At 41.3% G+C, this 22,561-nt stretch overlaps 1 protein-coding gene across 4 annotated transcripts in view; it reads right to left on the bottom strand.

Annotated features, from left to right (window-relative positions):
- Nucleotides 1-22,561, bottom strand: part of LOC311265990 (junctophilin-1-like) — a 64,455-nt gene that overhangs the window by 20,807 nt on the left and 21,087 nt on the right. The window contains exons 2-4 of one of the 4 annotated variants that reach the window (XM_084368174.1): nt 21,737-22,496; nt 10,080-10,186; nt 4,633-4,736 (exon numbers count right to left, since the gene is read on the bottom strand). In XM_084368174.1, the coding sequence (XP_084224300.1) occupies nt 10,108-10,186; nt 21,737-22,496 (839 nt within the window). In that variant the 3' untranslated portion in view covers nt 4,633-4,736; nt 10,080-10,107. Of the gene's footprint in view, nt 1-4,617; nt 4,737-10,079; nt 10,187-21,722; nt 22,497-22,561 lie in introns of those variants that run through there. The other 3 variants (XM_084368173.1, XM_084368175.1, XM_084368176.1) reach the window with 3 other exon arrangements.

Below are 22,561 nucleotides of genomic sequence, written 5' to 3'. Positions count from 1 at the left end.
TACATGCTTTGAATTCCTTAGATATAACTATGCAGTGTTCTATGTAGGGGTGGCTCGATACGACACTAAGGATCGGTATCGGTCCGATATTTGTCAAAATGTCAGGATCGACCATCGGAAAAAACGTCCGATCCGATACCTAAGCCCAAATGCTCAACTTCACTTTCCGCGGCATGCTGTAAGACACTATCGCCTCAGCAACAGCAGTTGCGCAACGTGCTGTTGCGCCGCGTGCCGTAAACAGAGATGCAGCCGCTGCAGCATGTGTAAACAGAACGTCGTGAGTGACAGCCTAGCGACACAAAGACGTGTGGTCATGTTTACGTGACTCCAGATTGTAAAAATCCCTGAGGAAAAAAAAAAAAATCTCTGGAGACACCAGGCAGTTGTTTTTTAGTTTTTAGTGCAGACAGTTGATATTATTTATCTAAATAGTATTTTTATTATTTATTTATTTTTGTGGTTGGTTGAACAGCATTTCAAGAGTGCAATCTGTAAGACCTGGTGTTACATAAATGTCTTATAATAACACATGATAATGATAATATTTTTAAATTTCCAGTCAACTTTTAACATTGATCTTAAAGCCTTATGGAATCACTCCTTCTAAGTTCTACTACTCCATTAATGAATCTGTTACCTATAGGGCCCTGCCATCAGTCAATGGTCAGGGTCAGGCCCCTGACACAAAAAAACACGCTTGGGCACCGGTGGGCCGCTGGTGGGCCACCCTACCACTGGGCTTAACAAGTTTTCTGGGGGAAACCCAGGATTTTATTTCTTCCTTTAGGGGAGCAGAATATTTGTTTGCACAGTTTGAACATGGTGTTTCTAGATGTCCATATTAAGCAAAGTACGTCTATACAAATTATATGTATTATTAACATGAACAGGAGAAAAGACGGTATCGGATTGATATCGGTATTGGCAGATACTCAAAGTTGCAATATCGGTATCGGTATCGGACATGAAAAAGTTGCATCGAGCCATCCCTAGTTCTAAGTAGACCGGACGGCATTCAGCAGATGGCAGAACGCTCATTACAACCATCAGAGACTTGAAACTTGACTTGAACTCCAGCTCAAAGACTTGAGACTTGACTTGGACTTGCAAAAAATGACTTGTGAGCATCTCTTTTCAGTACACACAATTGCACGATGTATATGTTCAAAGTTAAATTGGATAGTTCAGTCTGAGAACCTGTGATAATGTTCACACTGAACAGGTTTTTTTACAGTATGCATTTTCTCTTCTAAACAAGTTTGGGTGGACTTTTTGGGAAGATTATGATGAGTATAAGAACAATGATAACTGTGTTGTACTGAAGTGCATTGACTGTTCATCTTGACTGCTACACAGGGTTCATCTCATGCCTGTCAAACAGGTCCCTCTCTGTAATGCTTGTATATACCTCCTCTTCTTGTGAACCTCTATTTTGTGGGATTCCTGTCCCATTAATTTTGGGTCCTCTCTTAACCACTCACATGCTACCCCTGTGGCAAATCTTGTGTAGACATGCCTCTGATTTCCATTGCTACACAGTTGACGAGCCAGGTGTATTTTCCAATAAAGCGTGGCACTGAGGATGCATCCTGTATTATGTCCTGCCTTGCTGAAATTACAATTTTAAAAATTTTGCTTGATTTTAAAGCTTTGAATTTTTGGGCTTTTGCCTACATCAGTGATTTGCTAACTCCTGATGAACTAATGGTTACAAAAAAGGAAGAAATGTTGGTAACCACTGTGCTTCATCACAGAGAAATACAACATGGTAATATTCAGCCTTTCATTGGAAGCGAGCCACCTGTTAAAAGAATGTGTTAAAGGCAACAGCGACAATGTTAACAGGAAAAACAGTAATGATTTTGAATGTGTCCAATAACCAGCAAGTTATTTCAACACAGTATAACATCACACAAATCTCCTTGTAAAAAACATGGGAATACACATCTACCAACATCACAAAAACAAATACTCTTGGACTTGTCAACACAATGGATGATGTACACTTCCACATGAATCCAACAATGACTTTGTAGATGACAGTTGGTTGACCAAGGTAGTTTTCTTGCCAGGCTTGGCTCCTGGCATCACAGGGTTAACCCCACCGCCATCCCCACTCAGACATTCTGAGGGTCAAAAACTGGCATTTTTTCTTGGAGGCTGTTTTCGGTCCCACTCCAGCCATGTTCACTGGGAGGCTGCTGAGCCTGGTTCTGTTGCCTGCTCACCTGGCTCGACTTCTGGTGCCCAACTTGGTGCTGCTCCCTGCCAGCCACCCCATCCCTGACCTGAAAACCGAGTCAAGTCTAAAGCTCCCGTGCTAACTGTAAAAAAAGATCAACACTCCCCCAGTGCTCCAAGCTCCCTGACCGGGGCAGAGTCAGCGGATATTGCGCATATAGGGCTAATTAAACTAACTAGCTAATGGAGGCTGCATTAGCAGAAGTAAGCAGTTAAGTGCGCCACATTGGTATTTTCCTAGCTACTGTAGCGTTCAGACTTTGTGGGGCCGTGTGAGCATGTTCACATGGGAACACAGGCGTCAAGGCTCTCATCATATACCCCTGCCTGGTCATGTCAAGCCAAGTCAATTTCAATTATATACGGTCACAATATATATTATATATAAGTAGGGCCAGGACTCAATTAAAAAACTTTAATTAATTACAAAGCCTCTAATTAATTAGATAATCGAAATTAATCGCATTTTTAATCGCATATAAATATTTGACCTGAGAACAGTGAGAAGCAATTTTTTTCATATGGGTTTTAGTATACCATTGAATAATGACTGAATACATAAGCTTAAAGGATAACTACCGTTTTTTACAACCTGGACCTTATTTCTAGCAAAATATACGTTCATTTACTCACCCAGATAACTTTGGTGTCATTTGGCGTCGTTCGGACGAAATTAGATCCAGTGTAGCGCCGATATATCCATATAATGCGAGTGACGGGGCATCGACACACAGCCTCTATATAACACATTATCTGCCATGAAAGTAGTTCATTTCACCAATATTTTGTTACGATATGCTAGTGCTATTCCCCTCTGAGTCCGGGCTCGTCTGTTGTCAACATCCGGGGTCTGTAGGTTGATCTACTACCTCTGACCTGGAAGATGTCGTCTCTGAGCTGCGCGCGCACCCGCGACAGCCCGGCTTGTTTACCTGTAGCTGCTACTGCTAGTTTGACCCCGGATGTTGATAACGGACGAGCCCGGACTCAGAGGGGAATAGCGCTAGAATATCGTAACAAAATATTAGTGAAATTAACTAGTTTCGTGGCAGATAATGCGTTATATAGAGGCTGTGTGTTGATGCCCCGTTACTCGCATTATATGGATATATCGGCGCTACACCGGATCTAATTTCGTCCGAACAACGACTTCAAATGACACCAAAGTTATCTGGGTGAGTAAATGAACGTATATTTTGCTAGAAATAAGGTCCAGGTTGTAAAAAACGGTAGTTATCCTTTAAGCAACAAAACATTGTTTATTTTTTTTTCAAGGTGGTACTTTACCTTGGAATGGACCTTATCGATCGATTAACGATTACCTGATAAGATGCAATTTCCGAGAACCTAAATTTAAGGGGAAAATTTAAGCTGAACATTCCTTATACAGGACTCTACACTAGTTTGTTAGTTTATTTTTAGAGCACAGCACAATGAAAAATGTTTAAGTAACACGTTATTTGGTAAATGGTCTTTCCTGCCACTACACTATGATGATTACTGTATTTAACTACTTAAATCACAGTAGCATAAACTGATTTGTTGAACTCAGCCTGATGTAAGTAAGGGATAATGTAATGTAACTATACATTATCCCGCTTATTACACGGCCTTACGAGTGAAATAAATAATAAATAATCACCCACAATGATTCAGCAGCGACAAGGATTGCTCGGTAAAGTTTTAACTTTCACTTTCACTTTCAAGGCCGGCCTGAGAGAGGAGCTGGACAGCGTGCTGTGGTTGGTGTAACACGTTTAAAGTCCAGCTGTCTTGCTTATGTTGCTATATGTTGCCAGGGCGGATCAGAGCGCCGTCCCTAGCTGCCCTCATGTGTCCAGTCACAGACATGATCTGACGACTTTCAAGGCCGGCCTGAGAGAGGAGCTGGACAGCGGTGCTGTCTTGCTTATGTTGCTATTGCCAGGGCGCCAGTGTCGGTGGCTTTTTAACTCGTTAAATAATTGTGCTCCAGTATAATCAATACGCCTGAAACTCATCCAGTGAGAAACGTTCCGCGGTGCAAAAATAAGTGCGATTAAAATGCGTTAATTTTCTTAACGCGTTAATTTTTGTGTAATTAATTAATCTTAATTAACGCGTTAAAGTCCCGGCCCTATATATAAGTTATCTCAGGGTATTTTCTATACAGAGCAGGTCCGTCTGTACTCTTTAATAACATTTATTAAGACCGGACAATTCCACGTGATTAGCATTCAATCAGCAAGGAAACAGAAGAGGGACAAACAACAAGAAACACACATGAACTACAACGAACCGGAAATGAACCTGGTCAACTTAGACTTACTAAGTTTCAACAGTACAGTCGACAATAAGTGGGGCAGCCATTTTATGCTGCTGCTGTTACAGTACCTGGCTGATGGAAAGCCGGGGAGAGCTCTCTGGCCACAGCTCTGGCAATATCTGAATCCTGACTTGCTGAGTGTGCAGCCTGGTCTGCAGCCTCTGCTTTGGCCCGGGCATGGGATGTCCTGGAGAAACACACAGTAGTACATAGAGTGAGTTTAGTAACTAAGTGTGGTTGGCTCTGTTTTGCTACGTACAGTTCATTTGATAGTGACTTTAAAAAAAATCTTGACACTTCTGAACAGAGATTTTTGAAATTTAATGAGATTATTAATCGCACTAAAGCGCTTCAGTACTCGTTAATTTAAAGAGCTGGCTGATTGACTATCGGCTGAGTAGTGACATCCAGTCTGGCTGTCAGTCTGCGGACACCCTCACTACCTGTCTTTTAACAACCTGCTGATGAGTTTCAGGTTAACACTGCTGTCTGACTGTACAGTGTGTTTAGAGGGGTATTGTAACTTAAGTTAAGTACACGGTAAAAGCACTTCTAAGCATTTTTTAAAGACAAATAATTAAATTACTTAGGCCAGAAAATTGGACATCTGAAAATGTATAAAAAGCAACACTGTTCTGGATCATTATTTCACATAATTTTTTAATGTTTTCACTCAAACTTGACAAATCTATAAAAATCATTGAAACAGAAGGTGGGTAATTCTCTTATTTTGTGACAAATTTGTTTTGACATGTTTTGTGCTGAAGGTTATTCAGTTTCACCTTTAAATATTTTCAGTGTCCTCACCCATCTCGAATGAAACTGCTGGTTTGTGGCATCTGGTACTGCAACGATTTTTTTTTCTATTTGTGAAATCACAGTGAGGAGAATATTTCATATAAGATTAGATAGAATCAGATGATTTAAAAATAACAGATGTGTCAGGAAAGGTCAAAAGGCCTCATTTAATAATTTCATGGTGCAGTTTTATCCACCCACAGAAACTGTGTCAGAGTGAAGTGTAGTTGTAACGTAGCGGTAGAAGAGTTGTAGTCCTGCACATGCCTGACACTGAGACTTAGGTACTGCCAGTATCTGTATCTTTAAGACCTGACTTGACTGACCCTGGTTAGTGTAGTCAAATTTGAGCTCTGAACCCAACCAAAGCCATATTTTGGTTTTATTTCATCCATTACTGGCTTTTTACATGCTAGGATTATGCAAGAAAGTGGCAACCCTGTCTATGTCCCTCCTGTCTATGGGAATAGCATAGGCACTTGGTACACATGACACCAAGGGCATTCCCACTGGGCACTTTTCAAACTCCTATTTTTATGTAGGGTAGAGATAACAGATTTGTTACAGTCGGAGCTTCTAGTGAATTGCCAAGCCAGGTGTCAGAACAGAGCCAGTGAAAAAGTGTCACAACTCCTCAAGACCCAAGCTGGGTTCCTGTGTCTTGTTTGCCACTAGCTGATTAAAGTGAAGAGGTTAGCCCAGGAGTTAAAAGCTAAACCTTTAGTGGCAACTGACCTTTAAAGTGGACCGGCATTCTCATTTGAGTGAAAAGCTGATAAAAGTGTCTCCCAATGGCCAAACCACTGCTCCAATGGGTCAATGGGTTTTTTGAACAGGTTTTTGGGCAAATGCCTGGAATAAGGTCCGTGGTTAAAACAAGCTCAAGAGATTTTCATGTATGATTTATTAAGTGCTTCCGTGAGTTAAAAATGGTAAGCGGTTGCTAACAAGTGTCTACATGAGACTACAGAGGTTGTCGGGGACATTAAACGTCATCACAGCGAACACGGAGACTCATCTACTCTCTAGTCCGTCTTTACAGGCCCACTTTAGTTACAAACTATTCTAACTCTGACTTTACAACTTGTACATTGATGAATTTATCGTAAAGTGTGAATACTATAGTTTAATAAGAAGCTCAGTGATGGCGTTGAAGTCATGTGACCGCAGGGTAGTTTGTTTAAAGCCTATTCTATTGCATTACAAAAATCACAAAGTGGTGTTCATCTGTGAAGATTATCTTGCTGAACAAAACATGTAAGTATCACAAACTCGAACGCCATCTTTTATTTTGCCTCACTCTGGTGACTCCGATGCCGTCCAATATGCGTTTGTGTTCGACTAGGTGCCACTCACTAACTTTTGAACAACTGTCGTACCACACTGACAAACAATCCTCGTCCGATCCACCACCTACTCTCAGAAATGTTCCCACATTTGATTTGAAAGAAGCAAGGTCCTAGCTCTGGTGTCTCAATGAAGTCACCACAGCACACAGTCAGTCACAGTTTCTTCTTCGGTTTTATTGTGTCTGCTTCTTCTCCTTCTGCTTTTTGTTGGAAAACAGCTTTAAGATGCACAGACTGGACTGGATTGTGGATCTGAGCGGTCATGTGGTCATCTCCCCTACTGACATGTGACTGAGTCAGACGAATTATTCTTATCACTGCAGCCAAACAGTGACATCCATACTGTGACGTTCCATGCGAATACATGTACCATTACACCCCTACAAGACATTTGTAGTCCCTACACACATACTAAAAAAAATGTGCCCCACTTAACTGCTCAAATCATTGCAAATGAGAGATATCTTCAATTGATTGCACCCACTCAGTCTTTCAATGTTATTTATGATTAAAAAAAAAATCCCACAATGACTGATTCTGTCTGTGTGTGTGTGTTCAGCTGGCCGATGAGGCTGTGTGAGACAGTATTCCTGTCAGCTGTTGATAAGTCCTCCTTCCTTGCCTTATTTAGACAAGCACTATTCTGACACACACACACACACACACACACACACACACACACACACACACACACACACACACACACTTAGTACAGTGCATTGACTTCATTGACTTATATGCATTTCCTGGCAGCGTGGAGGTCGACCAAACTGACATATTACGATGTCCACAGTGAAACATCACAAAGGATGATGGGGCAAGTAGAGTGAATCCTAACCAGCTTATCCCTGTAGTCAGCTCTGCTCCTACACTCTCAACAAAATACGAGAGCGAGGAAATAAGAAGCACAAACAACAACGGCACAGTTGAAAGAGACACACTAACAGCAACCCACAGGAGATGAAACTCTGATGCTAACAATGTCAGCGAGCATCGTGGGTTCACCAAACAGAGCTGGTTTAATAAGAAAATAGTCAACGGAACAAAGAGCAACAACAGCCTCCGCTGTCAAACATAGCAAACCCAGAAAACTTACCCTGACCATAACTATAACCACTACTATAACCTTAACTCTTACCATAACCTTAGACCATGTCCTCTCTACTAAAATTGATTGATTTACACTATGGGGACTTGAGCTTTGGAAGGCCTGTTTGAACAGTCACACACACACACACACACACACACACACACACACACACACACACACTTGCATTGTTTCTTGGCCAGGTCTTGAAAGAGAGATTTTTTTAATCTCAATGAGGCTTTTACCAGGTGCCCCACCTGTAACTAAGAATTGAAATGAAAAAAAGGTTACACACACACACACACACACACACACACACACACACACACACACACACACACATATAATATAATATATACAGTTGCAATCAAAATTATTCAACCCCCACTGCAAATTAGGTTTACTGGCAAAATGTACAAACTAGCAGCTGTTTGCAACAAACAAATCAAACAAGAACAATTTAAATAGCTCAACACAACTAATATTACAAATGGTTTCTCCAAATCCAACACAAAATGCCACTTTTAATGACTACTGCAGTCTCAAAATTACTCAACCCCTTTATGACAAGCATCTTTAGTACTTAGTAGAGCACCCCTTTGCTGTTATGACCTGCTGCAAATGTGATGTATAGCCAGACACCAGCTTCTGGCAGCGTTCCTGAGGAATCCTAGCCCATTCCTCATGGGTAAAGGCCTTCAGTTCACTAATATTCTTGGGTTTGCGTGCTGCAACTTTTTCAAATCCCACCAGAGATTTTCAATGGGGTTCAAGTCAGGCGACTGTGATGGCCACTCTAGTATCTTCCAGGACTTCTTCTGAAACCAAGCCTTGGTGGACATTGAGGTATGCTTGGAATCATTGTCCTGTTGGAAGGTCCAATGACGTCCAAGCTTCAGCTTCCTCACAGACGGCATGACATTTTCTCCCAGGATTTCCTGATACTTGATTGAATCCATCTTGCCCTCCACACGCTGCAGCTTTCCAGTGCCAGAGGAAGCGAAGCAGCCCCAGAGCATCACTGAGCCACCGCCATGCTTTGCTGTAGGCAGGGTGTTCTTTTCAGCGTATGCTTCATTCTTCCTCCTCCAGACATACAGCTGATCCATAGGCCCGAAAAGTTGCAGTTCTGTTTCATCGCTCCACAGAACAGAATCCCAAAACCTTTTTGGCTTATTTATATAGTTTTGAGCAAATTGGAGCCGACTTTTCTTGTGCTTTTGGGTCAGTAGTGGTGTACGTCTTGGAGTTCGGGCATGGAGCCCTTCAGCATTTAGAATGCCCCTTACTGTGGAAACTGAAACCACAGTGCCTGCTGCCACCAAGTCTTGCTGCAGGTCTTTTGCATTCAGACAAGGGTTTTTGACCACCTGCCTCCTCAGGACTCTGATGGCAGCCGTTGATAGCTTCCTCTTTCTGCCAAGTCCAGGTAGTGTAGCCACTGTTCCTTTAAAGGAACATGGGGCAGGATTTGTGAAAACATAAACCTGCATTTTAAGTTTTTTAATGCTAATGGGTGATGAAGCGTTCAAAACCAAAAAGAATGAGCCAACCCACGTATCTCTCCATTGCCTTGAACAGGCTGTGTGCTGCATAATGTACTGCAATTCCGGCCCGAATTTCCCGCGCAGTCTTGCGGACTTAACTCCGATGACGCTGAATGCTTGTCCTTGGATATGGGAAGAAGGCAAGCGCGGTGGACCCGAGCTAGTGTTTGGGTAGTAATGGATTCTGCTACGGCCAGCAAACGACCCACCACCACACAAAGTCCACTAAAAAGTCATACTAAGAAGAAAACAAAGGCTTTATCAGTGGCATGACATGAGTCGAAACGAAATTACAACCAAAGCCGGGCTGGCACCTGAATAAACATCGGATACGCGTTTGACTCATGGACACATCAAGGTGTTGACCGGGCCTCCAAATTCCCCAGATCCCAATCTGATCGAGCATCTGTAAGACGTGCTGGAGCAGGTCTGATCCATGGAGGTCCCACCCCCCAACATACAGGACCCAGAGGATCCACTATAAAACGCCCTGGTGCCAGACACCACAGGACACCCTCAGAGGTCTTAAGTCCATGTCTTGACAGGTCAGAGCTGTTTTGGCTGCACAAATGGAACCTTCACAATATTAGGCAGGTGGTCATAATGTTATGCCTGATCGGTGTATATACATATACACACATACATTTGTGCACTGTCATGCAAACCCGCATGCACAAGCACACACAAACTGGCAATAAAAAACTGTCCAGGACTGTGCCTACTTGCTTCTCTCTCTGCAGCCCACTCACCTTCTCTCCAGACCTCTCTGTTTTCTCACTATGTTCCCACTCGCTCCTTCACTCCCTCTTCACTTGGTCTTTTGTCCAGATGACAAGAAAAGTGGCACAGCCTGAACCTTTTTACATGTTTATGAGAAAAAAGGTATTCATCAGCTACGGCTGCACTGGGTTAAAAGCATGTACTCATGTCTCTGTCTATTTAAGCATGCATAGAGGGATATACATGCATTTTCCCTGTGCCTATACATTAGACATTGGCTTTCAGGAATACAAAATAATCAGAGAAACCACTGTTACAAGTGGAGCTGAAACTCCTGCCCCATGCTGCTCCTCAGGTAAGTCTTAATCAGTTTCAATTTGGAGAAGGAGTGCTCAGCTATTGCCACTGTCACAGCTAGTGTCAAAAATAATAGCAGGGCAGTGCACACCTCACCAAAGGAGGATGTTATGGACTGATGATCAACCATCAACATCTTAGCAAGGTGGGAGACTGAGGTCTGCTGAGCAATCTCTGAATCTCTTAAACAGGCCCTGAATGACAGCAGTTGTGCAGGAAATGTAATTCCTACAGTATGTCCCTGTTGTGGTGGTCAGACCGATGTTTTGCTTTTTCATACAGCTCATCAATCACCTGTGAGCTGAAGAACTCACAATGAAGAACTGACATGAATACCAAAGGGGTGTAGGGCCTCAAACATGTCTGAGGTTGCTTGCATACTGTTAAATCTTTGGGAGAGCTGGTTGATTATTGTGTCTAGATAAGTGTTAAAAATGTTCGACAATAAAAATTTGTCGATGCGAAATTTTTGCGTCGACGCGTTGTATTTATTATTGTTATTATTATTATAATTTTTTTTAAAAAGATTTGAGCCAGAGCAAATCGCCTAGCAACGCTACTAGAATGCGCACCACAGTGTGGCGTAGAAGGAGAAGACGGTTCCACAGAAGAAGAAGCAGTAGCAGCAGCAGCAGAAGAAGAATATGAATGATGGCGGAACATGTTGAGGAGAGCAGGAAAGCAAGACCAAAAACGTCCAAAGTGTGGGAACATTTTGAAAATAAAACTGCGAAACATGTGACGTGCAAACTTTGTCAAACACAGCTGTCATTTCATGGCAGCACTACAGCCATGCATGAGCACCTGAAATGTAAGCACCCTGGAGCTATGCATGGCGTACATGCTATGCGGCATGTACGCCAGACGGGTAAGTTCATGAGTTGATCTGATAAAAGTAATTTGTCTTAGTTAACAGTGAGTTATAGCTGTAGCCTATCTGTTTTGTAGTGGTTTGGAGCATATCGTCGCTGTTGGGTGGAAACCTCCTATCTTCAATATATGGTATTAAATTTATGTGTGACACTGTAGTAGGCTACAAACCTACAAGCAAATCAAACCAAAATGGATTTGCTTTTTTTTTTAAGACATATTCATCCATTAATGTGCAACCAAAAAGTGATTTGTGTACAGACGTGAAGGGTGGCCAGTAGAATCGATTATCAAGTCAAATCTGCAAATAAGAGGTTTCTTTCTGACAGCAACGATATCAGTAATAATTCATGTGTAGGATATTAAATCAGTACAAAACAGTAATAATATAAATTGGATAACCCTAACCCTAACCCTAACACTGAATAGTAAACCTCCACTTAATGCAATGGTTTATAACATAATAATAATAATTCATTTGTAAGATATGTAATCAATTAAAAACTGTAATAATTAGTATTAGGCATTACAATGTGATAAAACAATGCATAGATTTCAGCTTCTTAAATGATACACAATGTATGTTATGTTTTCAAATACATGTTTCATGGGTTTTTAATTTGCTCTGAGAATATGAGGTAAAACCGAAGTCGAAACAGATGCTGCCAAAATAATTGTGACTAATCGAAAAAATAATTGATAGATTAGTCGACAACCAAAATAATCGTTAGTTGCAGCCCTACTCTAAAATAGCTTTCTGAGTTGGACAGGCGCTCATCTCCTCACAGTTCATCATAATGATGTTTCATTCTTCTGACTCTCATGTTTTCGAAGGTGGTCTGAGCTCTCCATCTCTCTGCGAGCACCTGTGCTGTCATCTTTGCCTGGTCAAAACCGACAGGCTCTGTATGGGGATCTCCAGCAATGCCACCGCCTTCTGTATGTCAGTGTTTGTGGCTTGGAGCATTTTAGAAACAGCATCCACACTCGCCAATACTTTAGTCTGCAGAACCACGTGAAAAATAAAAGTGGATTCCTCCATTTTTTTCTTTAGTCCTACTGCTTCACCACGCTCATCGTTCTTGTTACTGGTCAGAGATATTTTTGTCAGTCCTTTCATTACGTCCACATATCTGTACCATATAGCAACAATTGACTCATATCTAGAAGAACAGTGGGTGGGACACAGTCGCTTCAGTGTAACATCTGAGTCAGCTGAGGGCTCTGTGGAGATGATGCCAGTAAGCATGGCCCACCTTTTAATGCTGTGGCCAAAAAAACACATACAAATGTTCTATGGTGTCATAAAACTGGGCCACCTCTGGTATGATTTTTACTGCATCATTCAGCGGTAAAATTCAGGTTAGGTGCCGCAGAGTGTACACATGTCACAAGTGGCTCCACCTATATTGGCCGCTCCGTCATAGCCCTGCCCACGACATTTAGAAATATCAAGGCCATTTTTTGTAATGCTGCCAACGATTTTGTTTTCCAGCTCACAGATGTATTCGATGCATCCTCAAATCCCAGAGAAGGGATTTCTTTGATATTGATAACTATGTCATGACATATCTGTATACTTGATGTATACAATGATGCCAAGGAGTTTCCACTGTTCATACACCACACAAGCTCCAACATGTATCTGAGAGGATTCATGTAGGTTTTTTTTTTTCAGGCAAATGCCCCCAATCTCTGACTCCGTTCACCAATGCATTGTTTTAGTGGGGTGAATTGTGGTCTCCAAATAGAACCTTCCGAAAAACAACAATTATGTTGATTTCTGGGGAAAGGACCATAAGGTTTACAAGACCCTGTAGTTATGATGCAACGTTTTTACAGGATCGAAAATATTTTCATCAAAATGTCCCCTATCTGTAGGGGAAGGCTGAAGTGGCTGCATCCTCCTGCTCTTGTTCTGTCTCACTGGCACTGACCAGTGTCACATTAACCTGATCTTGGCTTCTGTCATCTCCTTTAGGTGTTGCTGCTTTTCTTTGGCCACTTGCAACTTACTGACTGCAACTGAACTGTCTCACTCTGACTCTGTCTCTGATTGGTTAGACCTGCAACTGATACATGTATACAATACATAAAATACATGTATGCCTTCTCTTAAAAGTTTCATCTAACATAATAGCCTAATGTTATGATTATTTAGACCAATTTTAGCTAGCTTGCAGCTCAGGGGTTACCTGCTGCGTGCTTGCTGACACATCACTGAGGGCAGTGGCGTAGCCGCTGAGACTTGCTCGGGCTTGATAGGAGTGAGTCTGTCCGGGGGGCTGGCAAGTGTTGTAAAAAACCCAAATGTATCCAGTTTAGGGAGCTTTGCCATCTTCTTCTCCTGCTCTTTTTGCTCCTGCCTTTTCTTACAAACACTTTTATGTTTGAGTGGAATGACTGCTCTTTTCACTTGTCTGTCTTGAAGGATTTGGTGTGGAGTCCTGTCGCCTTTGTCACATGATCAAATAAAGACTTAGGATTGGGAAACAAAATACACACATTACCCAGCAATCATCATTGCATCTGTATATGACATGAATAGCAAAGAAAATAAGAAAATATTAATTCAATTGAATCATTTTTAATAGTTTATTCATAGTTTTTATAGTATGTGTAAAATAAGCCTATATATTTTTTTTATACTTGATTCCTATTGACTTTTTTCAATAACTTGAGGGTATATATACCAAATTATATTGCAGATAAAGAAGGTCATGTTGGGATTCAGCGACTGAAAGTACCATTGTGAATCTTCATCACATGCCCATTAGGGGGCCAATCTCCATCGGGTGGGGCCTGCTCACGTCACAGGCCACTGTACAGCCTGGGCCCCAGTGCAGCCTGGGCCCCAGTGCGGCTGCATTGTCTGCGTTGTCTATAGCTACGCCCCCGACAGGACAATAGCCAAAATCTGAGATGATATGTAATCTCCTATCACAAGAACTATGTAATATCGATATATTGTCCAGCGCTAAATTATTTACAGTTTGAGAAAGTAAAGCAATAATCACTGTCCTGATTCATTCTGTTCTTCATTTGTGTTGTTTTCACACCGATAAAAGTACTGTTAATATTGTCAGATTGATAAGCAGTATCTGTTAGCCTAGCATTTTTTAAATCTTAAAGATACACATCCCTAAATATAATATTGGCAGAAATTAAATATAATATTCAAAATTGAGTTTTTACTAGTGTATAATGACATTTAACTAAGAATCATTTCTTTACCTTAGAATGAGCCTTTGCCTTTTATATCTACAGAGGGAGCAACTCCTTTTCCAACATGTTTGTACAGCAGCCCGGAACAGACAAACCAAACAAAGGCTTGACAGAGGCAATTTCATGTTTTTCGCAAGTTTAGCGGCACCATAGGGGAGAGTGAGATGAGGGGTGTTCAGTTTGTGACAAACTAAAACTTTCAACTACATTTCAGTTATTCTTTTTTCGTCAACAATATTGAATGTTGATAGGTCAGAATCACAGGGTAGCTCACGAAACAATATGCGATACACGGCCCACAATACCAATAATATCACATAACAGCGATTCTGCGATAATCTATGTATTGAAAGCGCTCATAAAACGATATATCACGATATCTCTCTAACTTAAGAATACAAAATGCTTGTCCAAAGGCAAAAGTCCAAACTGTTAGAAACAGCACAGTTCTGCAGCAGAACAGGTTTTTCAGTCTGTATATTAGATTTACACAACTATGAATGTAAAAAATGATGGGTTGAGAGATTGTGCTTTGAGTTTGGGGATGGAAGATTTGCTGGCTGTGTTCATTGATGTCAGTGGTGTGTGAGTCAAAGTGTAGTTTACTGTCCAGCGTGTTTCCAGGGGATTTGAAGCTGTCACCAGTGATGGAAATGGGGCTGAGGAGAGTTTAGTCTGTGTTGGTTGTGCCAATGACCATTTTCTGTATGTCTTTTGATGTGAGATACAGTTCCTCTGCTCTTTCTCCCCAAAGCCTCAAGTTTAAAGGATATGGTCACAATTATCCAGGGCTGTCTTTAAACAACAGCCTGGTGTCCATGTGAACATGGACATTTTTGCTTGTTGTAACAAGTCCTGTTCATACTGGCCATTACAAGATTCCTTCCCAAAGTGATTCCAAGTTGGTAATAGCGGACAAACTCTATTGTCCTCGCTCTGTGCAAAAAAATATTGTAAAGTTGATCTGAGGTTGAAATGAGGCTTCAACAGTCTGAGTTAACACAGAGAGGGAATTTATCAATGTAGTTTCACATTAATAACTATAAAATGGGGCGTTGACTGTTTTGTATACTAACTAAACTGAATTCAAATATGATTAGTACGTAGTACATAATGTACAAAAGTTGCATGTATGAGTGTATGACACGTACTAGGCCCAAATGAAACAAATCAACATTACAGAGAACCTTACTACATTTAACAGTATATGGCCAGGTAAGGGGCATCAATCCCAATTACCGTGATTAACTTATTGGCACCGGAAGGACACGTTTGTTTTTTTTTACCTAATGGGTAGGCGTGGCTTTTTACAACTTTGGTTTCATTTTTTAAAATAGTTTTGGCATCAGTTAGACTCACACTAAGCTAACCAAGTTAACTGCTGAGATCTTGGAACACGGTGACATAAACAAAGGCCAATAGGGCAGGAAACACAAGCAGACGATCAGACGATCAGACAGGTAAGAAACAAGTGTGTCCAGATTATCTAAACTACTTGATGTGCAGAAAGTAAGTTAGGCCCATTCTGCATCAGCTATGAGATTCCGCTGTTATATAATAACCAGTATTGTTATTTTTTCTCAGATTTGGCTCCGATACAGACTCGCCTCTCTGTCGGTAGTCACCACTTTTTATTCTTGCTCAGTGTCCTGCCACCAGCTCCTGATTGGTTGCACAGCATGAGTGATATCCTATAAACACTGTAGGCCATTGTGCCACAGATGAGCAAAGAAGAAGACATTTGCAACAAGGTGCTGCTCCTGTTGGGTGGAGCTGTTTTGAGGGTAATGCAGCAGATACTGCTGAAGTTACAATAAATACCACAATCTCATGATCTATTTAGGGCCATGGGTTACCAAGGCCGCTGTGTTCACTGTACCAGGTGAGCTAGAGTACTAGGCCACACCCAAGTGAGCACGCCTTCAGTGAAGTCTGAAATGGGACTACTAATTGAGAACAGGGGCATTTAGGGAAAGACTCAAATTTGAGTACAGCATTTGAGTGATTAGTTTTAGTTTTCTTCTTTTCTTGCTTTATAAAGTTTGGGGAGACATCTTGTTTTGTATTTAAAGTCAAAACTGTGTTTTTGTTCTTGTTCCTACAGTTGAATGTCTAAGTTTCACTGTGTAGAATGATCTATGTGCAGAGGTTGACACGAGAAAGCTGTTTTCACATTCATTGCTCAAAGTGTAAATTTTCCTCTGTGCTCACTGAAAATCCCATTTTAAAGATGTGGACCAATGAGCACAATTTGTTACATTACAACTAGGTCGAAAGTTAATCCTGGTCCATTATTAAACTTACAAAAGATTGATGTTGAAACTTGCAGCTTGCAGTGCAAGAACACTGAGAATGGACTTCTCAGTGAAGGGGGAGAACTTTTACAATTAAACATAATTGCAGAATCATAGATTTGGGATTTTTTTTTATGAGGAAGAGGTAGTATATTTAATGTGAACAATTTTAAGAAAACACATTTTTTTGTGAAACACATTATTAGTCAAAGTACAGTGTTTAATATACATCTTAAAACATGTCTGGAACTGTAAGAAATGCTGCAGCACTTAAAAAGCTGTCTTTTGCAGCATTTAATGAAACAAATGTTTCAGTTTAGTTTGTGTTTTTCTAAATTTCAACACTAAGATTTTCTTTTTTACTGCAAATGTACATTGGTTCCACATATCAGTTATAAGTCTCTGTGATTATTACTAATCAATATTCGGTAGTGGGTGGGTTCGTTTTGCTCTTATTAAATCAATACTTAGTTAGATGACAGACGCTACAATTACCAACTGTCAATCAGGCATGATTAGATGTCAGGCATCTACTCTGCAGCGGGGCTTGCAGCACAGTTGCAGCGCAGAGAAGCAGGAGTCACATTTCACTTACATCATGATGAGATGAAGGACAACTGACTAACAAGATGATGGTGGAGGATTTTTGTCAAAGCGAAAAACAAAAGCACCTTTTTGGCATATGTCGGATTCAAACCCAAAGCTAACAGGGAACCTGATAACGTTAATGATGGAAAAGGAGTTGTTCCCTCAGAGAAGTTGGAGGTGTTCATCTTGTTGCCTGCAGCTTTTCATCAAACAGCTCCTTCTTGTTTCATCAATCCCACAGAATATTTAGAACTACTCTGACATACTTCAATTGATCTGCTGTCAACAAATGATGAAAACAACCATTCTTTTGCCCTGAAGACACATAGTATCGATACGTTTGTGCCAAATATTGATATTTTAATTTAAAAAATAAGGCGCTCTAAACAGATTTCCAATTTGACTCCAGCATCGCTACTTCATGGCTCTTCACGGTGGCGCTCATCATATGAATGACAGAAGTTAATTGGCCAAAGAAGAGGAAGTTTACAGCTCTGGGATAATGGTGGACATCAATGTTAAAAAAGTTACATTAAGAGACGCCCCAGCCACGTTTGATAGGACAAACAAAACCCATAAAGACTATGCGATATGTAAGAACTGTCTGGTAAAAGTAAAGTACACAGGCAGCACGCTGATCAGTTGTTGTCCCTGAAGAACATGCATATTAGAGGATGAATTGAAATGTTCTCAGGTTTATATAAAACAAGTTGATAAGCAGTTAAATGTGTCCAGATATACACAAATCAAGATTGTCATGCTTTAAAAAGTTGAAGCACTAAAATGTGTCAAGGTGAACATAAAGACAAGTTTGTTATGCTTCTAAAAAGCACAAGCATAAAATGTGTACAGGTCACTAAAATTTGTATTTTTTTATGTGCCTTTGATAAAGAAATGTTTATTTTCTTTTATTTTTTTACATTCATTTGTTTTCATAGTTGTGTAAATTTAATATACAGACTGAAAAACCTGTTCTGCTGCAGAACTGTGTTGTTTTCCGACAGTTTGTACTTTTGTTACAGTCACTGTGTTTGTATAAGAGGTACTATGCAAAGTTCAGTTGTTCAGTGTTTCTCCTCAGTTCGACGCCAAACTGTAGTGAATCGGATACCCGCAAATTGAAGCAAACATCACGGAAATTTGAAAGGAAATGGCGTTCCACCAATTTGGAAGAATCTCGCTTAGCCTGGAAAGATAGCCTTAAAATATATAGGAAGGCCCTCCGCAATGCCAGAGCAAGCTATTACTCGTCATTAATAGAGGAAAATAAAAACAACATCAGGTTTCTTTTCAGCACTGTAGCCAGGCTGACAGAAAGTCACAGCTCTACTGAACCATGTATTCCTGCAACGCTCAGTAGTAATGACTTCATGAGCTTCTTTAATGATAAAATTTTAACTATTAGAGACAAAATCCATCATCGCTTGCCCTCAACTGGTACTATTGTATCTTTAAACACAGGAACCTCAGAAACAGTTGCAAATTCTGACTTATATTTAGACTGCTTCTCTCCCATTGACCTCCACCAACTAACTTCGATGATTTCTTCATCTAGACCAACAACTTGTCTCCTAGACCCCATCCCAACTAGGTTGCTGAAAGAAACTTTACCTTTAATTAGCTCATCTCTACTAGAAATGATCAACCTGTCTCTATTAACAGGATACGTACCACAGTCCTTTAAACTAGCTGTAATTAGACCGCTTCTTAAAAAGCCTAATCTTGATCCAAAAGCTTTAGCCAACTATAGACCTATATCCAACCTCCCTTTCCTCTCCAAGATCCTTGAGAAAGCAGTCGCCAACCAGCTATGTGACTTTCTTCATAACAATAGTTTATATGAGGATTTTCAATCAGGTTTTAGAGCACATCATAGCACAGAGACGGCACTGGTGAAAGTTACAAATGACCTCCTAATCGCTTCTGACAAAGGACTTGTCTCTGTCCTGGTCTTGCTAGATCTTAGTGCTGCATTTGATACCATTGATCATCACATTCTACTACAGAGACTGGAACACTTAATTGGCATTAAAGGACCCGCATTAAAGTGGTTTAAAGTCCTATTTATCGGATCGATTTCAGTTTGTACATGTTAATGATGAGTCATCCCTGTATACCAAGGTTAGTCATGGTGTTCCTCAAGGCTCCGTGCTTGGACCCATACTATTCACCTTATATATGCTCCCTCTAGGAAATATAATTCGGAAACACTCCATAAACTTTCATTGTTACGCAGATGATACCCAGTTATACTTATCAATAAAGCCAGATGAAACTAATCAGCTAACTAAACTCCATGCATGTCTCAAGGACATTAAGACCTGGATGACCTGCAATTTTCTGCTGTTAAATTCAGATAAAACCGAAGTTATAGTACTTGGTCCTAAACACCTTAGAGATGCATTATCTAATGATATAGCTAGTATGGATGACATTAACTTGGCCTCCAGCACCACCGTCATGAATCTGGGAGTTATCTATGATCAAGATATGTCCTTCAACTCCCACATAAAACAAATTTCAAGGTCTGCATTTTTTCCATCTACGTAACATTGCAAAAATCAGGCCCATCCTGTCTCAAAAAGACGCAGAAAAGCTAGTCCATGCATTTGTTACTTCCAGGCTGGACTATTGTAATTCTCTATTATCAGGCTGCCCTAACAAGTCTCTAAAGAGTCTCCAGCTGGTCCAGAGTGCTGCAGCACGTGTACTGACAGGAACTAAGAAAAGAGATCATATTACTCCTGTATTGGCCTCTCTGCACTGGCTCCCTGTAAAATCAAGAATAGAGTTTAAAATCCTTCTCCTCACCTACAAAGCTGTTAATGGTCAGGCACCATCATATATCCAGGAGCTCATACTGCCCTATTACCCAACTAGAGCATTACGCTCCCAGAACGCAGGATTACTTGTAGTTCCTAAAGTCTCCAAAAGCAGAATGGGAGCCAGAGCCTTCAGTTATCAAGCTCCTCTTCTGTGGAACCATCTTCCTGTTTTGGTCCGGGAGGCGGACACCCTCTCTACCTTTAAGAGTAGACTTAAGACCTTCCTTTTCGATAGAGCTTATAGTTAGGGCTGGCCCCGGCCTGTCTTGGACCAGCTCTTAGTTATGCTGCTATAGGCCCAGTCCGGGGGACAAATGATACACTGAGCTTCTCTCTCCTCCTCCCCTCTCTATCTGTATACATTATGCCTGTATACATGCCCCATCTCTGCATGTCACTGACTTCACTTCTTCCCCGGAGTCCTTGTGCTTTCTAGTCCTACAGGCTCTCATGGATCCTGGCCGCGCCCGGGTCGTGGATCGTGGATGCACCTACTGCCATGGCCCTGCCTGACACCCAACACTACTGTTGCTAATATTAGTCATATCTCTGTTACATACGTTTCACTACTATTATTGTAATGCATTACTACATACTATCCTTACCGTTAACCACTACTACTGTTATTACTAGTTATCACATTTCCATTATGTGCATTTCATTATTATTGCTGTAATACCTCTTTATATACTTTCATTCCTGTCAACCATCTATTATAATTGTATACATTGTGATCTCGTTGATCTGCTCTGTACATGCGACATCTATTGCAGGTCTGTCCGTCCTGGGAGAGGGATCCCTCCTCTGTGGCTCTTCCTGAGGTTTCTTCCGCATTTTTTCCCTGTTAAAAGGGTTTTTTTGGGGCAAGTTTTTCCTCACTCGAATCGAGGGTCGAAGGACAGAGGGTGTCGTCTCTGTACAGATTGTAAAGCCCTCTGAGGCAAACTGTGATTTGTGAATTTGGGCTATACAAATAAAATTTGATTTGATTTGATTTGATTTGATTTGAATAAATAGAGAAATCATGCACTTTACCTGTCTCGCAATATACCCACTATCACAGAATCGCTGTATCGTGATATAGTTGGTATTGTGGGCTATGTATATGTATTGCACAATATCATATCGTGAGCTATCGTAAGTGCTAAAGTCACTGAAAACATTGCTTTTCTTGTCACTAGCCTATTTGTTGTTTTCAAACTGAAGCTGCAGCAGTACTGTATGCATAGTGAGAGTCTTTTCACATAAAAAGCCAGTGTACTGGATATTACCAGTGTTGTCACAAGCTTATTATTATACATGGCGACCCAAGTATCAGCGATAACAAAATCGCCTGCACCCACATCTCAAGTTCAAGTGCAGCCAGGGACCTTGCACCCATTATCTTGGGCCTCACTTTCTGTCAGCTCTCTTCAGCACGCTTTTTAACATAAAGGCATGAAACAGGCCAAAATGTTTAGTTAATGCTATGAAAGAATACATGCATGCACAGTGATTTCTGAGATTATCTTACACAGGATATTTTACCTGGAGATGGCAATCTCCACTTTGGTTCTGGCGATGGCTGCAGCTCTCACTGCTCCCTCAATGGCTCGATCCACCTTCTGTTTGGTCTTGGTGTTCTTCAGCGGGATCAACTGCTTCCTGATGCTCCGGGCCAGGGTGTTGTTCTTGTACTTCCCTTCTTCCTTGGTGCCATCAGGAAAGATGGTGCAACCGTAGCCATGGCGCTTGTTATTCAACCACTCACCTTCGTACTTCATGCCATTGGAGCGCTCTGAGACACCAAAGCCACTGCGCTTGTCATTCTTCCACTCGCCCATGTAGGACTCGGTGGTGGTGGCATCCACATTGTCCTCCAGAGGCAGGTAGTCATCCCCTGGGTCTCCATCTCCAAAGCTGATGGTGGAGTTGGCGTCACTTGAACTGATGCGGCTCATGGTGGTGTCACTGTGTGCTGAGCTGCGTTTACTGGAAATGGACGATCTTGAATCCGATTTGCGCAGTCGTTGAAGGCTACCGAAGAGAGAGCCACGGCGAAAAAGACCCTTCTTTTTCTCCGAACCTTCTCCGTCTGAGTGGAAGTTGAGTACGAAGCCACCACGTGTGCCAGCAGGGCTGTCAGACAGGCTGTCACGCAATACTGTACCATTACTCTGCTCACTGCGGAGGGAAGCCAGTGAGGTTCGTAGAGGGGAACGGATGACAGAGGCCATACCATACGGAACACTTTGACGTACGCCGTAGCCATGACGCATCCCACCAGTCCACTGACCCTGGTATGTACCTACAGCAAGAACAAGGGAGGGAGGGAGACAGAAACTAAACTGTAAAATACACTCATATAGGGCC

The sequence above is a fragment of the Pagrus pagrus genome (assembly GCF_965226575.1).
Source record: "Pagrus pagrus genome assembly, chromosome: 12".
Lineage (NCBI taxonomy): Eukaryota > Metazoa > Chordata > Actinopteri > Spariformes > Sparidae > Pagrus > Pagrus pagrus.
The sequence above is the reverse complement of the archived record's forward strand: the minus strand, read 5'-3'. Positions and strand labels throughout refer to the sequence as shown.